General features: G+C 38.1%; 1 protein-coding gene across 4 annotated transcripts; it reads right to left on the bottom strand.

Annotated features, from left to right (window-relative positions):
- Nucleotides 1–365: 365 nt before the first annotated feature.
- On the bottom strand, nucleotides 366–19,688 carry LOC143858588 (putative serine/threonine-protein kinase). 4 transcript variants are annotated; one of them, XM_077369267.1, is made up of 7 exons: nucleotides 19,291–19,688; nucleotides 18,272–18,387; nucleotides 15,708–15,918; nucleotides 7,630–7,867; nucleotides 7,358–7,393; nucleotides 6,924–7,026; nucleotides 366–1,045 (listed from the first exon to the last, which is right to left on the bottom strand). In XM_077369267.1, exons 1-7 carry the CDS (start codon nucleotides 19,364–19,366, stop codon nucleotides 713–715), a joined length of 1,113 nt encoding a protein of 370 aa, XP_077225382.1. In that variant the 5' UTR covers nucleotides 19,367–19,688; the 3' UTR covers nucleotides 366–712. The 4 variants fall into 4 exon arrangements, with proteins under 4 accessions (XP_077225382.1, XP_077225379.1, XP_077225383.1 ...); XM_077369264.1 differs by having other exon boundaries at nucleotides 7,358–7,456; nucleotides 19,291–19,686; XM_077369268.1 differs by lacking the exon at nucleotides 6,924–7,026 and having other exon boundaries at nucleotides 7,306–7,393; nucleotides 19,291–19,677.
- Between the last annotated feature and the right edge of the window lie 217 nt (nucleotides 19,689–19,905).

The following is a 19,905-nucleotide window of genomic DNA, read 5'->3' as shown; positions in this document are numbered from 1 at the left end:
CTGCACTTTTGCACATACTGACTTGAGTGTCGAAGGGCCTGTCCGGAGTAACACCCCGGGTTGGTCTTCTGACCTCGTTCGCTCCTTGTGCAGGACTCAGCTCCTTCACTTTTGTTCCTCAAGATTCCACTCATCCACTTCGGCTCCTCGGGTCCTCCAGCTCGGCTCTTACGTCACTGTCGTACCTGTTACCGATTTTAGGTCTAACAAGTGCCATTAACAAAAACATGTTTATTTACTGGTGCAAAACATTTGGTAATGGCACATTTTATGTATGGGCCATGATCCAAAGACCTCACTAACGGAGCAATGCCAGCCATTACATCAAGATCTGATCATATTTCAATCTAAAGATATGCTATCAATTGACTTACCAACCCAATACTAATATCATTCAAAATTACATAGCTCAGTAATCACAGGAGTTCAAATTCCTATAAAAGAATAGAGAACTAAACACTCTCATCTACACCATCCCTTCATAGAGTAATATAAAACTGTAATCACAGAGAACTCAGACTAAATAAGAACCCAGTCGAGTTTCCGATTGACAATGAATAAATCGTATGAATAACAGAAGAGGTCCAAATTCCCTAAAGAATAGAGAAACAAACACTCTCATCTACACCATTCCTTCACATATCAGCATACACAATGGAGTTTCTGATCGAGTATGAAGGACTTGTATTGTATGACTAACAGATGGGGACATTCAAATTTTCCCACTTCCCTCGGAAACTATGTCGGATGATGAAGCTGAGGTAGAGGTCTTCAAGCCAGTGAAGTTGAATGTTCGTTTCTGTCCAATTTTCATTGACATAAAATCGGTCATCAGTCCCGGTTTCAAAATCTCAATCTCATTGGTGTCGAGCTCATTTGACAACATCTTCAGGGCTATAGACATCTTCGGTCTGAGTCTAGGAGTCTCTTGCACACAAAGTAAGGCCACCTTCAGAAATCGAAGGCCTTCTTCATCGGGGAACTGCCCTTCCAATATTGGGTCCACCATTTGCAGAAGCTTATTAGCTTTGTAAAGCTCCCATGCCTGCACAATAAGAGTAAGACTATCATGTTTTGAAATTAGCAGTGGGAACTAACAAATATAGAAAGTAACTTCAAGCAAGTTTCAAAACTATAGAAAATTAATGTTTTTTATTGGAAAGCCTAAATATTTTAGTTTGAATCTTTTACATTCATGGTTGTTTAAGGTTGTGTTCTTTAACCATTAAGGGCAGCGCTTTTGTGCGTTTTTATGTGCGGAGAATGAAAAAAACAAGAGATTGGCGCTCGGCGAACTTTTGCCCGTTTGCCTGATTCTCCAAATGTTGAATTCTCAACAGCCTTTTTCGCTGAATTATCAAAGCAAAGCAGAATTCTCAGATGCAATGGATGCATCTGAAATTAAATGCATGACTTGGACTTGAAGTATGATGAATCTCCCTAATAGTTTCACTATTTCTTTTATATTTTTTCAATCCATCCGCTACTGGGTTCATTGATTTCTTTTAAGTTTTGATATGAAAGAATCCTGTCTGTTTAGCTTAATATACTGAAACCTGGAAAGGAATTCATTGTTAACAACTGAGGCTACAAGTCTAAAACTTGAAATGTAGTATAATTTTGCTCTTCAGTTTCATTACTAGTCAAGGACTACGCAAACCTATGTTGCATCAGTACGGGTACGAGTGTCGGAATCCAACACGGCTGTCGAGTGTCAGATTCGGCAAACTTCAAAAAGAAAGATCCATGGATTCACCAAAATCTTTTAATTAATTCTGAAATTTTAATTATAATAAATATTATATTAAATTTTTTTAGTCGGTTGAGTAAATTTAATGTTTAATTTTCATAATAAAAAATATAAAAAACTTACTATTAGGATGGATAAATTTTAAAACAAGCAGTACTTGTAAGGTTGTGATAGTAGTATTAGAGAAAAAAACAATTAAAAGAGACCTAGAAGTGTCTATGTGAATCCTAAAGTACTGGAATCCAAGATGTGTCCGACTTGGATTTGTTACGTGCGTAATTGGCCGTAACAAAAATAAAGAAAAACAAAAGGTAGAATAGAGAAGGGATGGTTGATTCGAGGCAACCGGACTGTTGGGAAAGTTGCCTTATTTCTAGGGTTGCAACTCGGGTCGGGTGGGTCGGGCTGTCTAAAACCCTACCCTACCCGAGAAACTATCTCAGGTCGGGTCGGGTCGGGTTTTTTTTTGGAAATCCTGGGATTCTTAAACCCGGCCCTACCCGAGGTAGTTTCTCGGGTCGGGTTGGGCCGGGCCGGGTTTTTTCCCACCATCGCCTTTTTTTTCCCATGGCAATGCAAATATCAGTAGCCTATATAAATTTGGAAGTAAAACCAAGAGATTTTACATGCTACATGGTGGTGTATTTAAGCACAACAAAATAGAATCGGCCCACCTATGTGAATGATCTAAACCATTGATTTGCTGCCCTGGCCCACCTTATATAGACCATGCTTCAAAAAATCTTCCCCTTTGACTGGGCCCACCTTATTGGAGGACTCTAACCCTTTGATATATTATAGGTAAAATGAGTGGTTCAAAAAGATAAAAAAATGACAAGCCTCCACAAACCAAAGCCTAAGATTAATTGTCATATAATAAAGATGGTTTTGGAGGGCATGACCTATAAAGGACAGGGGCCAACAAATGAATGATTTAAAGGTCATGCCCATGTAGGATAAAAATCTATTTCCGTAAACGGAACTCTTTTTCGATGACAAAAAATACCCCTATTTAAAGGTTGAATTTTCAAATTAATACCACCGTTGCTAAACTTATGACAGGTGACTTGAGCCGTCCTCATAGGGGGGTATGCTGGTAATTTTAGCGGAACAAGAAACTATCTGGCCGAATTGGTCCTCTTTAACGGCTTTTTGTCCATGCGTCCCATCAATCGTCATTTTTAAGGAAAACTGTCCGTTTTCCTAGTAGCTCTCATTAAGATACTTACATGTGTACGGAAGATTTTACTTCACGTGTAGCGTGGTATCATAAAGTTAGCGGTTTCTTCGTAAGAAAGGAAGATATTTTCACTACTCCACTTAGTTACATTAGCACGGGGCGTAACTGCATGACATCCCTTAACACACGCCCCTACACCCCCCATCGTAAAAGACTAAAATACCCTTAATTTAAACGCAGAATTTAAGTATATGCACTTCGGGTAAGAATTCGGGTCGGGCTTTTCACATTTAAAACCGGCCCGGCCCGAGAATCAACCGGGTTTTGGAATGTGAAACCCGGCCCTACCCTTTACCCGAGATCTATAAACCCGGCCCTGCCTTTTTTCGGGTCAGGTTGACGCGGGCCGGGTAAAACCCGGCCCAAGTTGCAACCCTACTTATTTCCCACCCACGGTGGTTGCTTGGGTGGGAAGGCAAAGGCAAAAATAGAGATTTCTATTTTTAGCTTTTGGGAAAAACTAAACTATAAAAAGAGAAGTGTTGTTCTCTTGGGTTGCGGCGAAGCAAGACGTCTTTGGTGTGTCGGCTGCCAAAGGAGAGAGAAGAAAAAGAGAGATAAAGGGAGAAGAGGTTTTTCATCTCGGGTTTTCCTCTTGGATTCTTTTTCGGGTTTATCTCTCGGGTTGTCTCTTGTGTACGGTCTTGGGTGTGAGAGGCAAGGAAAGGGTTGCGGGTTTGTGGGTTTGTGATTAATCCATTGTAATCCTTGTATATTGTTTTTCTCATAGTGGAAGACTGTGTTCTCGCCCGTGGAGTAGGCTTGGCCGAACCACGTAAAATCTTGGTGTTCATCTTGTGGCTTGTTTGTTTATTTTATCTTTTCCGTCTAATTTGGGCACGATCGGATCGGATTGCCCGGCGGATTTTCTCAACAAGTGGTATCAGAGCTCAGGTGAAGCGATCGTCGAGGCCAAGTAGAGTGATCGTGGGTGTTGTGGTTGGATCGCGGTTAGAGCGATTTTTTTGGGGTGGAAAGATTGCCAAAGAAGATTCTTGTTCGAGGTGGAGCGCTACATCGAGAAGTGCAAAGTAATCTGAGATGACGGTAAAATCAAGTTCTACTCAGTTCAACATCGACAGATTTGATGGAAAGGGCAGTTTCACCCTATGGCAGATGAGGGTGAAGGATATCCTAGCTCAACAGGGCCTGGCTAAGGCGTTGAAGGGAAATGATGGCAAGCGTGAGAGGATGACGGTACCTGCGTTGGGGAGGATGGATCGAGATCCCTCTCCAAGGTTGACTAGGTGAGTCAACGGATTGGCAGCTACACATGTGCATTGGCCGTGTTGATCGAATCGGGAGGAGTCAAACCAAGGTGATTCGAGGGTGTGTAGCTGGTACTTCGGAAGGCCAATGGTGGTTTGCTGCGATAGCGGACCAGTGGCGACATCAACGGAAAATCTTCTGGTGGCTGAGAAATAAGCCAAGGTGGAGATTGTTGGGAAAGTTGCCTTATTTCCCACCCACGGTGGTTGCTTGGGTGGGAAGGCAAAGGCAAAAATAGAGATTTCTATTTTTAGCTTTTGGGGAAAACTAAACTATAAAAAGAGAAGTGTTGTTCTCTTGGGTTGCGGCAAAGCAAGACGTCTTTGGTGTGTCAGCTACCAAAGGAGAGAGAAGAAAAGGAGAGAGAAAGGGAGAAGAAGTTTTTCATCTCGGGTTTTCTCTTGGATTCTTTTTCGAGTTTATCTCTCGGGTTATCTCTTGTGTACGGTCTTGGGTGTGAGAGGCAAGGAAAGGGTTGCGGGTTTGTGATTAATCCATTGTAATCCTTGTATATTGTTTTTTCTCATAGTGGAAGATTGTGTTTCTTGCCCGTGGAGTAGGCTTGGCCGAACCACGTAAATTCTTGGTGTTCATCTTGTGGCTTGTTTGTTTATTTTATCTTTTCCGTCTAATTTGTGCATGATCGGATCGGATTGCCCCGGCGGATTTTCTCAACACGGAACTCCTAAAGGCTCAATTCGAGAGGAGTCATTACTCTCCTAGAAACATAGTTTCTGTTTTGCTGTAAATTTCTCTGTCTTTATTAATGATAAACATGTCATTTACATACATCATATTGACCCACGTTTCAGAGATACGTGGATAACAGCAACACTAGAAAGATAAGTAGAAATGAGAGAAATCAGGAAACTAACAATCAAAATCCTAACAGCAACTACAACTAAATTAAAACAATTAAAACAAGCCTAAAAATTAGGGATTTATTCTTGGGAAGATTTTGTGCACGCATCATTCCTTCCCCCTTGAAACAACCTTTGATACTTCTTGTTACGAACCTGATTCGGTTTGCAACGGATTTGATCTTCTTTTAGGGAAGATCAGCCTCTCGATCCACTTCGAGGGAAGGATCAGTCCTCCTTTGTGCACACAAACACACTTTCTGGAATAATATTCTACATTGATTTAATAAAAGACTGCATAAATGTTATTTATAGAAAAAAACCTAATCCAGATAAGCCTTATCCATAAGAGTCCTACCTACACTAAACAACTAGAAAGCAAATCTGAAAATAACAAATAACTAAAGAGATTTATTTCAGCCAAGGTGGCACCCATTTATGCACGTAACATTCCACCCCTCTTGAAATCAACCTTGTCCTCAAGGTTGGATTATTGTAAAAATAATGTACTCCCCCAGGGTCCCAAATCTTTTTCAGCATAATCTTGTTGAAAAACATTGTTGACATTAGCCTTTCACGGTTTTCGAAAATAGTGGTCGTGATCATTCGAAGCCCGCGCTCAAAATCTGTTGTGAACGAAGTTGGAAAGAAAAATGATTTTTCATTGAGCCGCATCGAAATGAAAGAAGGATCGAATAGTTGAACAAACTCAATATGCTCTTCGGCAATGTGTTCAACTAACTCATCCTTGTCGTCATCCTACTCGAACACCAATATTTTCAAGATTCTGCTCTTCTTCATCTTTGCAAATTTCCTTGATCAGTATGCTGATTTTGTTCAAGTCTTCTTCAAATTGTCGTTGCTCTTCTATCCTTTTCAAAAAAGATGCTTTGAGCTTATGAAAATTTTCACGTACGGAATCCAAAATCTCATGGGATGTAGCCATGCCGCAGGACCTACTGCTCGGATAGCACTTGTTACGTGCGCCTAATTCGCCATAACACAAATAAAGAAAACAAAAGGTAGATAGAGAAGGGATGGTTGATTCGAGGCAACCAGATTTCCTAAACTAAAGGCTCAATTCGAGAGGAGTCATTACTCTCCTAGAAAAATAGTTTCTGTTTTGCTGTAAATTTCTTACCCTGTATTAATGATAAACATGTCATTTAAATACATTACATTGACCCACGTTTCAGAGATACGTGGATAATAGCAATACCAGAAAGATGAGTAGAAATGAGAGAAATCAGGAAACTAACAATCAAAATCCTAACAATAACTACAACTAAATTAAAATAATTAAAACAAGCCTAAAAATTAGGGATTTATTCGTGGGAAGATTTTGTGCATGCATCAGGATTTTTCGCTCATTCAGAAGAATAAATATAACATAGACACAAATTGACCAATGTGCTACTTGGCAAGTGTAATGTTCTACAAAATAGTATACCACATCTAAGCAGTCATTTGTAAATTGCCCCAACTGAATCAAATTCGCAGCAATCGCAATTTAAAAAACTTGCACGGTAGTACCCATGTTTTATTCATTGCTCTCATTTTGCTGCGAAGAGGTTAATGCCCATCGTCCAAAGACAGATGCTGGCACCTTCGGATGCAACCAAAAATTGGTCCTTATTTGCAGTCAAGATTATTTTAATTTAATCTTATTTGCAAATGGGACATTAACCCTTTTGGAAGCCATTAACTATCTCATTTCTAGAATGATTATAGGAATTATTTGCAAATGACCATATTTAACCTGAGAACAGAAGGTGAAATATATGCAGAAGGTGAAATATTTAACTTGAGAGCAGAGGGAACTCATGCTGACCCCAACTAGTCTGGGACAAAGGCCTAGTTGAGTTTGAGTTGAGAGCAGAGGGAACTCATATGCAGAATATGTTAACCTGGGAGCAGAAGGTAAAACATATGTTTGTGTTAACTAGGGATGAAGAACTCTTAGAAATATATTACAATTCCTAGAGTAAAATGAGAGGATACATGAATTTCCTAAATATATAAGACCACCAAGAACTAAAAGGTGAACTAAAAATATGATAGAACTGTTAACTAAAAATATATAAGACCACCAATTCCTAGAGCAATGAGCAGAAGAATTCAAGGAAGCCCAAAAATATCAGATGTTGTAGATGCGACAAGAGAACTTATAATGGTGAGATTATTACCTGTGCCACTAGATACTGCTTCTCAAGTTCCAAATCGAAGTCCATAACATACCTTCTGCTGATTATTTCTAGGAGTAGTACTCCAAAACTGTAGATATCCGACTTTCGCGTTAGTTGTCCACTTATGGCATACTCTGGAGCGAGATATCCTCTTCAAAGTTTGTAATTTCAGAGAAGTGTAAAGCACCAACAGTAGAATTTAGAGGAATATTTTAATACCAGTGAGCTTGAAAAGCATGATTTCCTACCAAACATAATTGAGGACTGAGCTAAGAAAGACTGATAAGAGGCATTTGGAATGGAAGAGATAATGATTTAACTTACATCGTTCCAGAAACGCGCGTACTTATGTGAGTAATGTTATCGGGAAAGAGCTTTGCAAGGCCAAAATCTGAAATTTTTGGAGTAAGATCCCAATCAAGAAGTACATTGCTCGCTTTAATATCACGATGCACAATATGTGGTTTAATCTCCTCGTGAAGATAGGCAAGACCACGAGCAATTCCCAATGATATCGAACATCGTACGTTCCAACTAAACTTAGTTCCATCGTGCTCTTTGCCTGTCATCCAGGAGAAAGAGAAGACACCATCAGATATTTGTTACTAGTAGTTGTATTATGGCAAAATAATTTTCAGCAATCAGTACGGGGCAGTTTGGATACGAGGATTTTAGAATCCAGGATTTGGTTTGAAAGTATTGTAAAAGAGGGGCGAGAAATCAGAAAACGATGGAAGGGCTCCTTTAAAATCTTTGATTTTAAGAAATCCAGGTTTTAGAAATCTCTCCCCCATCCTTAGATTTCTAAAACCTGGAAACATGGGACGATCTCCTACTCTCTCACTCAATGAAAAGAAGGGTGGTGAGAAATCAGAAAACGACAGATTGTCTCCTTCTCTTGTCTCCCATCCAAGATTTTGAGGAAATCCAGGATTGTAAAATCCTTGTATCCAAACAGCCCCTACATGTAATAAGATTATGGATTCTAGATTTTCATGTTCAAAGCATAACAAGAAGGGTTTTGCTAACGAGTGCCCTAAGGGCACTTGTTAAGCATCATTTAATTGCCCTTGGAAATATGAATTTACACCTACTTTGAAACTTTTACACATGGTTTGAGAATTTTTCCTCTAAGTAAGTGTAAATTCAAGATCCCAAGGGCAATTAAATGATGCTTATCAAGTGCCCTTAGGGCACTCGTTAGCAAAACCCTAACAAGAAAGACATCATAAATGCTGTAAGCTTAGATAGGAACAAGAGCTGCTAGAAGAACTGAAAGAAAAGAAGAAATGGGTGCTCTTGGTTCTATCTAATTCTTCTTCTTATCAAGCTTTATACAATGTCTGCAAGATAGGGAAAAATAGTAGAGAAGCATTAAGGAAATAAATTAAGTAAATTTTTTTTTGAATTTGGTCAAATACTCAAATCAAGTAAGAAAACCCAATTGGGCCAGACCAACTGTGCATCCACTACAGGGCAGGCAGGAAGTGGCAGTCAGTCATGTCCTGGGCATTCTCAAATCATTTTCCATAAGATGGGTTTTAAGAAAACCCAATGGAAAATAAATCAACCTTCATTTCTATAATTAGGAAAATAGAAAAAAACTTTGAGAGAAAGAGACTGCAATAATAACAAAATAAATAAACAATACAAGTTCATAAGCTTGTCAACAAATACAAAATAGCATATGCTAATGTCGGAAGGGTTAGCCTAGAGCTTTTCTATTTCCTTCCCCCTTGAGGATTTTTAAGTTTCTTTTGTTCCCTCTTTTTTCTCCTTTTCTTCTCTTTGTATTGACTGTCATGGTCGACGGTTATTCTCCCCATTCTATTTAATGAAATCCTTCACTCAGAAAAAGAAGTGTTGGAAGTGTTTTAAATTTAAAAGGAAGTGTTATAAATTTTAGATTTCTGTTTTCCCATCTGTTTTGTTTGGATTTTGAAAAGTAATTGAAAGGAAGTCTTGCAAATGTTCATCTTTATGAGTTTTGGGTTTTATACTCTGTGGATTGAGTTCCACATTGTAAACTTCACAAGACTTTCTTGAGGATGTAAAGGATCCCTTACCTATTCTTTATGGGGAATTGCTAGGCAATTTCTCTTAAACACGAGAGGAATTGAACATAAATACCTCTATCAGTCAGTTTTGATCCTTTTGTAAGAAATATGACGCTCGATCCTGGGATGATACTTTTCCTCTGCAAAAACAACAAGCGATCCAGGGTGGCCTTCTACTCTGTCCACTATAACTTACGTTGATTCTAGGCTTCTAGCGAGGATAAATTACAATCCTTAAGAATGTGTGAGTATAGACAACCCCATATATAATAACAAAAGGAAACCCAAGAGTCCACCCATGACTCTTGTTCCTCAGGTAAGCCCTCCTACCTTATTCGGCTTACATTGGGCCCACACATTGATAAGCCATTACCATACTCATTCTAACATGAACACTCATGGCTAAGATGTTTTTTTTTTTTTTGAACGGTAAAATAATTTCATTAAAAGAGACCGAGAATGTCAAAGAAAGAGATACAACAAAAATAGGATACAAAGCGAGATAAAAAGAGGAATCAAAAAATCAAGGGGGTAGAAAATCGTAAAGTTCCAACTCTTCCTTCTCTACCCCTTCTCTTGCGAGTCTATCAGCCACCCCATTTGCAGAACGGCGCACATGCTGAAAGACAATAGTAGATTTCCCCACCCAGTCTTGAAGGTCATCAAAATACCTAGCAAACGTCTAAGGATAAGGGTGGAGAATTTTAAGCCATCGGATCACATTCAAGGAATCTCCTTCAATAATCACTTTGTCAAGGCAACTTTTATCAAGCAATTTCAAACCTTGATGTACCGCTCGAACTTCAGCTTCATTTCTCACCAATAGGATCGGCAGGGGCCCAAATCACCTCCCCAAAATCATTTCTTAAAACTCCCCCCACGCAAGTAGGGCCTTGGTTTTCGATACTAGATCCATCAAAATTGAGTTTCCAAAAGACTGAAGGCAGGGGTTCCCACTCTTGTACGGCGGGGGTTCCCACTCTTGTACATACTTTGTCTGCACCTCCCCATAGCGACACACCTCCCTCCAACCATTCCAAAGGTCATACGTAGATACAAATGTAAAGCTAGGGAGGACTTTAGCCCAAGAGGCAACCAAAGGTCATACGCAGACACATGGCTAAGATGTTCTCACTTCCTTTTTTTCTCCTCAGCTTCCTTCCATTGTTCTTTCCCGATTCTTCTTCTTCTTCTTCTTCTTCTTCTTCTTCTTCTTCTTCTTCTTTTTTATTGATTATTAGGCCTAATCTCAGTGAACCATTTTATCTATACAAAACCCGCTTGGATTCGGAAAAATACAAGATTTTATCCGAGAGGATTTCGTTAATGTTTCGGTTAAAAATGCGAGAACACCAGAGGAGTGAAGTGTTGTAAGAACAAGCCAAGGGTCCAGAATATTTATGGACCAAACCAAGCCAAGGGTTGAGCTCTAGAAAAGTGGGTCTGATTAACCAAGTAGGGTTGAACCGATGAGACTTGAGGACCAAGGCTAGTGTTCTTCTTAAATACTTTTTTTTCTCTCATTCCTACAATACTTTTTAGGGATATGATATATTTGCCCCTTTTTTAAACTTGGGACAGCCCCCTCTATTGTAAAAGAGTTGTCATAAATAAACTAGAGGGGGCTGTCCCAAGTAGAAAGGGGTGAATATATCACTCCACTACTTTTTATTGTCAAGTGTTCGAATATGATTAATTTAGTAGATTGAGAAATCACTACTTATAGTGTTCGAATGAACTACTTAAGATTAAGGTTTTAAATTTCAATTTAGGTTTTAGTCAGCACAGAAACAGAAACATTTTGGTTTCAGTGGAAATTTTGGTGAAAATCATGAATAACCATGCAAACGTATGGAAACATATGTGGAAACATATGCAAATGATGAAAGTTTTAATCTTTAAAAAAAATATGTAAATGATTAAATTTTAAGATCAAAATTTGGGAAACGCTAGAATAAGCACAATACATACTTAAAAACCATCACATGAGCAAGAAAGCCATCCATAATGGCTTAGTCACATCGAACATCTAGTGACATGCATTGTTGCACATGTTTAGAACAGTAAAGTTAATAAAGAAGTATAGTGAAATGAAGTATAAGAAAGTATAATGACCAGTTTCTCCTCTAAGGACCCTAACTCTATGTCAATACCACATAGAGTTACGAGGAATTATTGGTCCATGCCGATCTGACATCCCATGCATAAGATATGGTTACTTTGCTGTGAAGTTTAATGATGTTGCCTACTGAAATAAACAAGATAGGAGAGTAGACCCTTGGGCTTACACCTACCAAATATCATTCTCTACATTAATGAAGTGAAATGAAAAAAAATAACATCTTTCCATTATTTTTTTGCCGTTCTAACCATTTCAAAAGAAATTCGGTCAAACTCCAAAAATTTCGATCAAATTTTATAAATTTCAGTCAACTTTCAAGAAATATTGACGTAAAAGCAAATCGTGTAGATTTTGTTTCTATGGGGATGAAAATGGAAATTTAAAACCATGCTTAGGATTAATCGACATTATTGAAACACGATCCGTAGGAAACAAAGATCAAAGCACCCAAGCTTTGATAGAACTTGTTAAAAATTAAACCAAATCAAGAAGAAGTAAAACCCAAGACCCAAATTACACAAGAGGAAGAGAGAAACTTCTCTTCAATATTTTATTAAAAAAATACTACACCACTCTCTCATTGACAAACAAGCTTCTCTCTTTTTCTCTCTCTAACAGTTCATGTTTTGGACTTCCTTTTTGTGAAAACAACCAATTGCTCCAAAAGCTTAAGCTGTTGGAAATGGTGTTATTTAATCTTTTATACTTTAACACGCCCCCTCACGTGTGGCCCCTCTTTTAGGGTATAGTGGCACATGTGGCTCCTCTTTTAATATCAAGGAGTTTTGAACCCAGGGGAATTGCCCTGGTACCATGTGAAACAACCAATTACTTCAAAAGTTTAAGCCGTTGGAGATAGTTTTATTTAATCTTTAACACTTTAACGCTTTTATAAAGAAAACAAAAAAAACGCCTATTGAAACTTTCCTACTACTTTCCAAAATCACTAAAATAATATTTAAGATTACTACTTTCTAAAAACTAATTAGTACCTTTTCTAATAACAAACTAACCACTTTCTAAACCCTAATTAGAAACTTAAACTAAGACAAAATTAGAGACTTCCTAAATTAAGTCTCCTAACTACAATTAGAAACTTCCAAATCAAGATCCTAGTCTAATTAGGAATTACCCATGTGTGGCCCACATCAGCCCTCACTGCATCGCGTCGGGCCGGCCCACCCACGTGGCCCAGCGCCTCTGACGCCCTTGAGAGTCAGCGATGACTCTCAACACTGCCCTTCTACTGACTCTCTACAGGTCATGCCAAGCTCCTTTGCAAACTTCTTCAAAGTCGTCAGTTCTGAAATACAAACTTCACCATCTAATGTTTCTGCATATGCCGCATCCGCAAACTTGGGATTTGGCTTCCGTATTCGAGAGTGTCTTCTAGGATTGATCACTTCAACGTCAGATTCCTTCGGAGTCTTGGCCTCCCGAATATAATCAAGAAAATCCCTTTGAATGGTAGCCTTCAACACGAACATGGCCAGCTTTGATCTTCCACTTCCTCAAAACCTCTGTGGTTTCAGCACCTCCATTAGGAGAAGTGGTTTCCGAACCATTCACTATCTCTCATAAATCTTGGGGTTGGAGATATGATTCAATGCAAGATTTTCAATATTGATAATTTGTGTTGTTCAGCTTCTCAATCCTGTTAGCCGAATTGGCGAAATCTATCTCCTTGATCGAGCTTCGGACGAGTGACAAATTTGAAGTCCTATCTCGGATTTATAACTTTGATGTCTGATCCCTGAGCGCAGACGTGTCGGATCTCGTCCCTGGAGGCTTAATCAACCTTCGATTGGCTACGTACACCAGCCCCTAACCAGTGGCTCTGATACAAATTGCAGGAAACAAAGATCGAAGCACCCAAGCTTTGATACCACTTGTTGAAAACAAGATCAAAGCAAGAAGAAGCAAAACCCAAAACCCAAATTACACAAGAGGAAGAGAGAGAAACTTTCTCTTGAAAATTTTATTAAAAAAATATTACACCAATCGCTCATTCACACACAAGCTTCTCTCTTTTTCTGTCTCTAACAGTTCATGTTTAGACTTCCTCTTATAAATAAAACAAAAAAAAGACACCTATTGAAACTTTCCTACTTCTATTTTCCAAAATCATTAAATGTTGTGTTGACTTTTGAAGGGAAGTTGGAGACAGAGACGGAGATGAAGGAGATGGATGTGAGGCCCTTGTTCAACAGTCGAATTCCAAGGTCACAGAAGTGGAACGGGCGGACAGTTTCTATCACCATTCATTTGTCAAGAAACCTCGGACTAAAGGCTTTAAAAAAGCACATGCCACTGGTTAAATCTCAAGAATGCCTCAACTAATAAGTAGGAAAGGAGAGGTTGAGTGAGGTTCCTCGTTAGAGGGACTGAATGGAATGCTTCTAAGAAGATACAAGTCTTCAAATATTCCTAAAAGTAGGAAGTAGTACTGGGCTGGGGATAGGATAGGGTAGGAAGATTATCAGAACTTAAAGGTGCCTTTTGAAGCCGCACTCATCATCCAGTGATGAATTCCGTGGAAAGATCGATTTCTTCTCAGACGAGTGAAACTTTCCCGGCTAGTCTCTGACTCGGCAGACAAGGACAAAGGATGACGCTTAATGATTGGTTATTCAATATACTACTATTTAAATTATATATATATATTCGGCGTCATAGGTTATAGATCCTGAATTACTACAATGCCTTTTAGATAAAGGTGGATTAACTAACGAAAGAAAGATGGAACAAGATGCTTCCTTAAAAGAAAGCACTTTGCCTTCTCTATGATGAAAGATTAAAAAAAACTAATTAGTACATTTTCTAATAAAAACTAACCACTTTCTAAAACCAAATTAGAAACTTAAACTAAGACAAAATTAGAGACTTCTTTGAGGAAATAAAAGATATTGTGGGTAATTCCTCTATCTCCTTCCACCATATTACGAGGTCGGTCAATGAAGTGGTGATAGGCTGGAGAGGAATGGGGTGCACCTAACGACCCTGGCACAGTTTGATTTCCTTCCGCCTTGATATGTTTTGTCTTTTCTTGCTTTTCTTGTATTCCTTCTCGTGTTTTATTATGTTTGTGTACTTGACCACCTCGGTTCGCTTTTGGATGAATTTTTTAACCATTCAAAAAAAAATTAGGGAGTTCTTAAATTAAGACTCCTAACTAATATTATAAACTTTCACCTCAAGATCCTAGTCTAATTAGGAATGACCTACGTGTGGGCCCGCACCGACCCGCCCACGTCGGCCTAGCCCCTCCGAAGCCATGGAGAGTTGGCGATGACTCTCAACATGATCATCTTTTGATCGAATCTTTTGGATCTTTAATCTTGATCATTTAGAATATTTGACTGACCAAGTTAATTTGATCAATAGAAATAATCAACAAAGCATTTGTCTAAGATCTTAAGATTCTTAGCATCCATCGTTTAGAATATCTGTGCTTTTCCAATTGGAAAAGAGTCTTTTATGCTTTTCAAGTGTACATCCTTCATTTAGAATATTTGACTGACCAACTGCAGGATTCTAAATATCGGTGTTCACTATACTAATTACGCTTTTCCTATTCAATGTTACCTTATCAGTAATATAGATAGCGCGTGGGCAGATGGATTAGCCCGGGCAGTGGTTAGACAGGCTCTAGAGATTCTTTTTTTATTTCCTCACCCCTTGAGGGTCTTTGTTATTTTTGTCAGCTTTCCCATTTTTCTCATATTTGCTTTCTTCTTGTACCGACCACCTTGGTCACAGCTCCCCTTCTTTCTTTTAATAAAGCTCTTCAATTAAAAAAAAGAGTAATATAGAGGTATAGAGATGTCACTTTTAGTCTATATCAATTGTAAGGTTAGGTGGGACTTAATCAAAATTTTAAGGCATTTAAAAAAGAATGATTCGAGTATATTAATTTCTATTGGTAGTTCAAACCATGAGTTTAGCTTGATTGATTCTTGGAGATACTGAGATAGTATTTCAAAAGGCCCAATATCGGACTCAAAATCAGTTCTCAAAATCCAAAGCAAATAGGGCCTATATCTTTTGCATCATCGGGAGGCTCCAACTAGCTTCAAAAAATGGCATCTATAGTACGCCTCTAAGCTAAGTTTCAAGGTTAAGAATTAGTCGCTGTGCAAGATTGTTTCTAACAGTAAGCACTTTGAGAAATATAAATTTCTAGTCATATTTACAAAAAATAAGATAAGAAAGGAGAGAATTACCTAGCAAAGTTTGGGCAAGGCTGTTGTTTTCCATGTAGTCAAAAATCAAAGCTCTATTGGGTCCATCAACACAACAACCGCGCAGCATAAGAAGGTTTTCATGCTTGATATTGGACATGGAAGATATCTCAGCCAAGAACTCCCTCTCACCTTGTGTTGATTCAGCTGATAACACTTTAATAGCCACAATATTTCCGCCAAGGAGTCTTCCCTTTACAATCCAACCAAACCAACTTTGTGAGAAAAATAAAATTATTCCATCAAGGCTCTGTTTCTTTCTATGTAAAATGGGTGTAAAACAAATTTTACGCCCATTTTTACATTGAAAGAAACAGAGCCTAAAGAAAAATCCATGGAATTCAACATCAAAATATGCAAAAAATGGCATTGTTAAGACTTTAAGGGTGTCTTTGGATGCCATCAAAATTGGCATTATTTTAATTAATCTTATTAGCAAATGGGACATTATAGCCTCTTTGGAAGTCATTCCAAGAGGCTATAATAATTACAACTATTACAGTAATTATTAGCAAATAATCACATTTAACCTCAAGATCATTTCCATATAAGATTATATGCTAAGTTCATCTGTAATAGAGGCTTAACATAGTGTAGTACTAAGATAACTTAAATCTATATATTTGCACTACAACGATTACAATCAGTAATTGTGAGGATCACCTTCATCAGAAACAAATGAAGGTCTCTTTGATTTTATATTTATGCAAGGAAAGCAAGGAAAGTCTATTGAGAGGATGACGAATAGAAAGCAAGGAAAGTCTATTCCACAAATAAATTTCTTATTTAGAATAAGATCTAACAAAGTTGGGATTTTGTAAGAAATTGTGTAATTTATATAACCAAATGTGACAGTTTGTCTTCTCATGATATAATATATATATATATACATATATATATATATATATATATATATATATATATATATATATATATATGGGAAAGGTGTGCGTACTCGGTCGAGTAGATAAGCTTATCTACTCGGTCGGGTTAAAAACAGTGGGGGCCCACATTTTTGGGGTGATCCAAACCATTCATTTGAAAGGCCCCTACCTAGATAGGGTGTCCAAAAAAAATCAGTCCCATAGGATCATCCTAACCCATCCAACAGTGGAGGGAAAAATCGTTAGAAAAACAATGTTCTCTCTTCAGTAGTATGTCGTGCTAAAGAAACTATAATATACATCAAGTGCATAATACAAATTTGTAACAGATGAGGTTGTATGAAGGTAAGATATCTAACAACAATTAAATAATTAATAATTAATTGCATTTGTAGATGTGAAATTACGTAATGGAGAATTAAAATGTGATGGTAAAAATGATATATTAGAGTTACTATGGATTCATTTCTTTTGGTGTAAAATGGGTGCAAACAAAATCTATGCCCAACTAAGGAGGACATCAGCATGAGTTACATGGAAGTTAGAAAACTTGTCTTTTATGAAAGGTCAGTTTGCATTTCCTTCATTAGTGTATAGACCGGTCTCAATATTGGAGGGTATTTAATCGTAAGCAAAAGTGATACCGGTTGTCCAGAGCGAGCCATGAAGCCCAATTTTGTTGACCTAGTCTCATGAGCTTGAAGACAAAGCATGAAAGCAAGACGAGTCCTTGGCTCATGCACCTTTAAGCTATTATTAGTCATACCTTTCCATGGAGGTATCCTCCCCAAAGAAGCAGGATTCTTCCCTGGGAGCCTTCGATTCCCGCTTCGATTCCCGTTTTCGATTCCCGCTCTGGCAACCTTGAGTAAGATTCTTCCCTGGGAGCCTTCGATTCCCGCTTTCGATTCCCGCTCTGACAACCTTGATCCTCCCTCCTAGGATAGGTTTAGCTTAGGTTCCATACTAGTCAAATTAGAATGTTACTTTTTGTATTGTATGATGACAAAATAAGATAGCATAAGTGAGTTTGGTTTTTCTCTGTTTAGAATTTAGAACAGAGACTCTTCTTATTGAAGCATTTTCATCTTTCTTTTGCTTTTTGTTTCTTTCAAGAAAGATATCGATCATTTCTTATTCTTTCTTTTTCTATTGATTCTTTTCCGACCAAGATGTATGGATCTGTGGATCTATATGTTGAATGTAGCTTATTGGTTGGGCCACTAAGGCCTGTTCCTCCACTGCCATTCTTGGAATTTCCTCAATCTCCTCTTCGGCAAGTGGCTCTGCAACTCCAGTGACTCCTTCCAGAAAAGGTTATTGTGTAGCCCTTTGTGACCCCAAATTCTATACTTGCTTCTGGTAGAGGGAAATGGGCATAAAATTTGTTTTACACCCATTTTACATCAAAAGAAAATGAGCTTTTATAAATTATACGAGGTGGATAATACAAATTCATAATACATAAAGTTATATGAAGATATAGGTATGCAATAATTGTAACAAAAAATATAATAAATTGCATTTCTAGAAGTTAAATTGAGTAACAATATAGTGAATTATAAATATTGTTGGGATGTCAATGACTAAAAAGAGATGGGTGCTAATTACTAAATATTGTTAGACCTAATCAAAATTCTGTGTGATTGGAGGGTGAAATACCTTGTAAACAGAGCCAAAGCCCCCAACTCCAATCTTGTTAGATGAACGAAAGCCTTCAGTGGCAGTTTTCAGTTCTTTGTAAGAGTATTGGAGAACATTTTGGAAACTTGGTAGACCTGAATTCATTAGAAATATTTGCATTCCAGTAAAAGCTTAGAAGTAGCACCCAAAGAAATAAAAGCAAGATAAGAAAAATAAAAGATGTTAGATTGATGAGAAAGATCATCCAATTTTAAAAGGGATAAATAACGGGTTGCCATTGTCACCTCACTAGTTACACTCTATTCTAATAAAAAAAGAGGTGCAGTTGAGAATTGTTAGAAGGTGTATATGTGCCTAAGGGTACTTTTGTCTATGTACTCTTCTCTTTTATATAAGGGCAGTGATAAATCAACTCCCAAATATCTTAAATTGACCCCATGTGTCTTTCTCTCTCCTCTGGGTTAGAGAGAGAAAGAGGAGAGAGATAGACAAATGGGGGTCTATTTAAGATATATGGAAGTCGATTTATAACTCCCTTTATATAAATAGGTAAGTGAGTTGGGGTATTCTTAGGCACATATACATAGAAAAAAGTGCATACATAAACATATACACCTAAAAAAAAAATTTAGCAAAGAAGAAATTGACTTATTTCAAACCTAATTCTGTTATGAGAATGATACATGCTTAGTCTAATAGAAGAAATATGAGAATTATTTAATGATCAAACCTTTCAACATGGAATTGAATAGACCCAAGACAAAAAGGGCCTAAAGATATATTAGAATTCTAACATAGAAACCCATACGGGTGTGGCTCTTTGGAAGGGAAGTAGCCTTGGAATTTCGCCCATGTAAAAGGGAAAATTAGTATTAGAAGGATCCATTGGAAGACCCACAAACGTGGCCAATTACCATCATTCCAAAGATTGTTTCCTAGATTTTCAGAAGCAGGGAAAAGGAAGACCAGTGGCAGGGGAAAGTATCCAAAAAGTGGGTGGCAATATCATTCTCAGTCCAAAAGTTAATGATGGGTACCTTGTGTAGTCATGGAAACAACTGGTTCGGATGCAGGAGAGGAACTTCTTGGACGTATGCAAGAGAAACAACTCATATCTGTGTCACAACAATCTTCTTTCTTTTATCCTCATGCCCAAAATCATTAACATTGAGCTCCTTATAAAGCCAGAGAGAGAGAGGGAGAGAAGAAGAAGAGGAGGAGGAGGAATCGAAATAATTGAACGGGTCAAGAGAAAATGAAGAGGGAGAAAGACAAAGAGGAGGTAGACTGGTAGACATGACCCGCTCGGCAGTTTAAAAAGCTTGCCTCCGGTTTCTTTCGGAATATAATCAAATCATAAGGGAGATAATTTTTTCGCCCCACTTGTACATGAATTGTGGGCAGACTCTAGTGAGATATTTTTTTCGCCCCCTTGTAGGATAATGCGGCCCCAATAATTGAGGCGTTTAGAGAAAAGTAGCATCTCAAATCGCAGGTACCAATTAAATCAATGGTTGCTTTATTTTTGGCACTCCTAACAAGTTAACAGGTATTTGCAGTAGGGACAATTAGGGCCGGTCCGGCCCGGCCCGGCTCTGCCCAATCAAGGCCAATCGGGGTGGGCCACGGCCAGCACTGAGCCCTATAGGGCG

Source organism: Tasmannia lanceolata, unplaced genomic scaffold, assembly GCF_043159265.1.
Source record: "Tasmannia lanceolata isolate RefF3 unplaced genomic scaffold, GAP_Taslan_0.1 ptg000026l, whole genome shotgun sequence".
Taxonomy (NCBI): Eukaryota; Viridiplantae; Streptophyta; class Magnoliopsida; order Canellales; family Winteraceae; genus Tasmannia; species Tasmannia lanceolata.
The sequence above is the reverse complement of the archived record's forward strand: the minus strand, read 5'-3'. Positions and strand labels throughout refer to the sequence as shown.

Excerpts from the sequence above, each read along its gene's own strand:
- LOC143858588 (XM_077369264.1), bottom strand. The coding sequence starts at position 19,366 with ATGAGTTGTTTCTCTTGCATACGTCCAAGAAGTTCCTCTCCTGCATCC. Across the intron at positions 15,919-18,271 it reads GCTTTGGCTCTGTTTACAAG|GGAAGACTCCTTGGCGGAAA; the intron begins GTATTTCACCCT and ends TGGATTGTAAAG. Across the intron at positions 7,457-7,629 it reads ACGCGCGTTTCTGGAACGAT|AGGATATCTCGCTCCAGAGT; the intron begins GTAAGTTAAATC and ends CAAACTTTGAAG.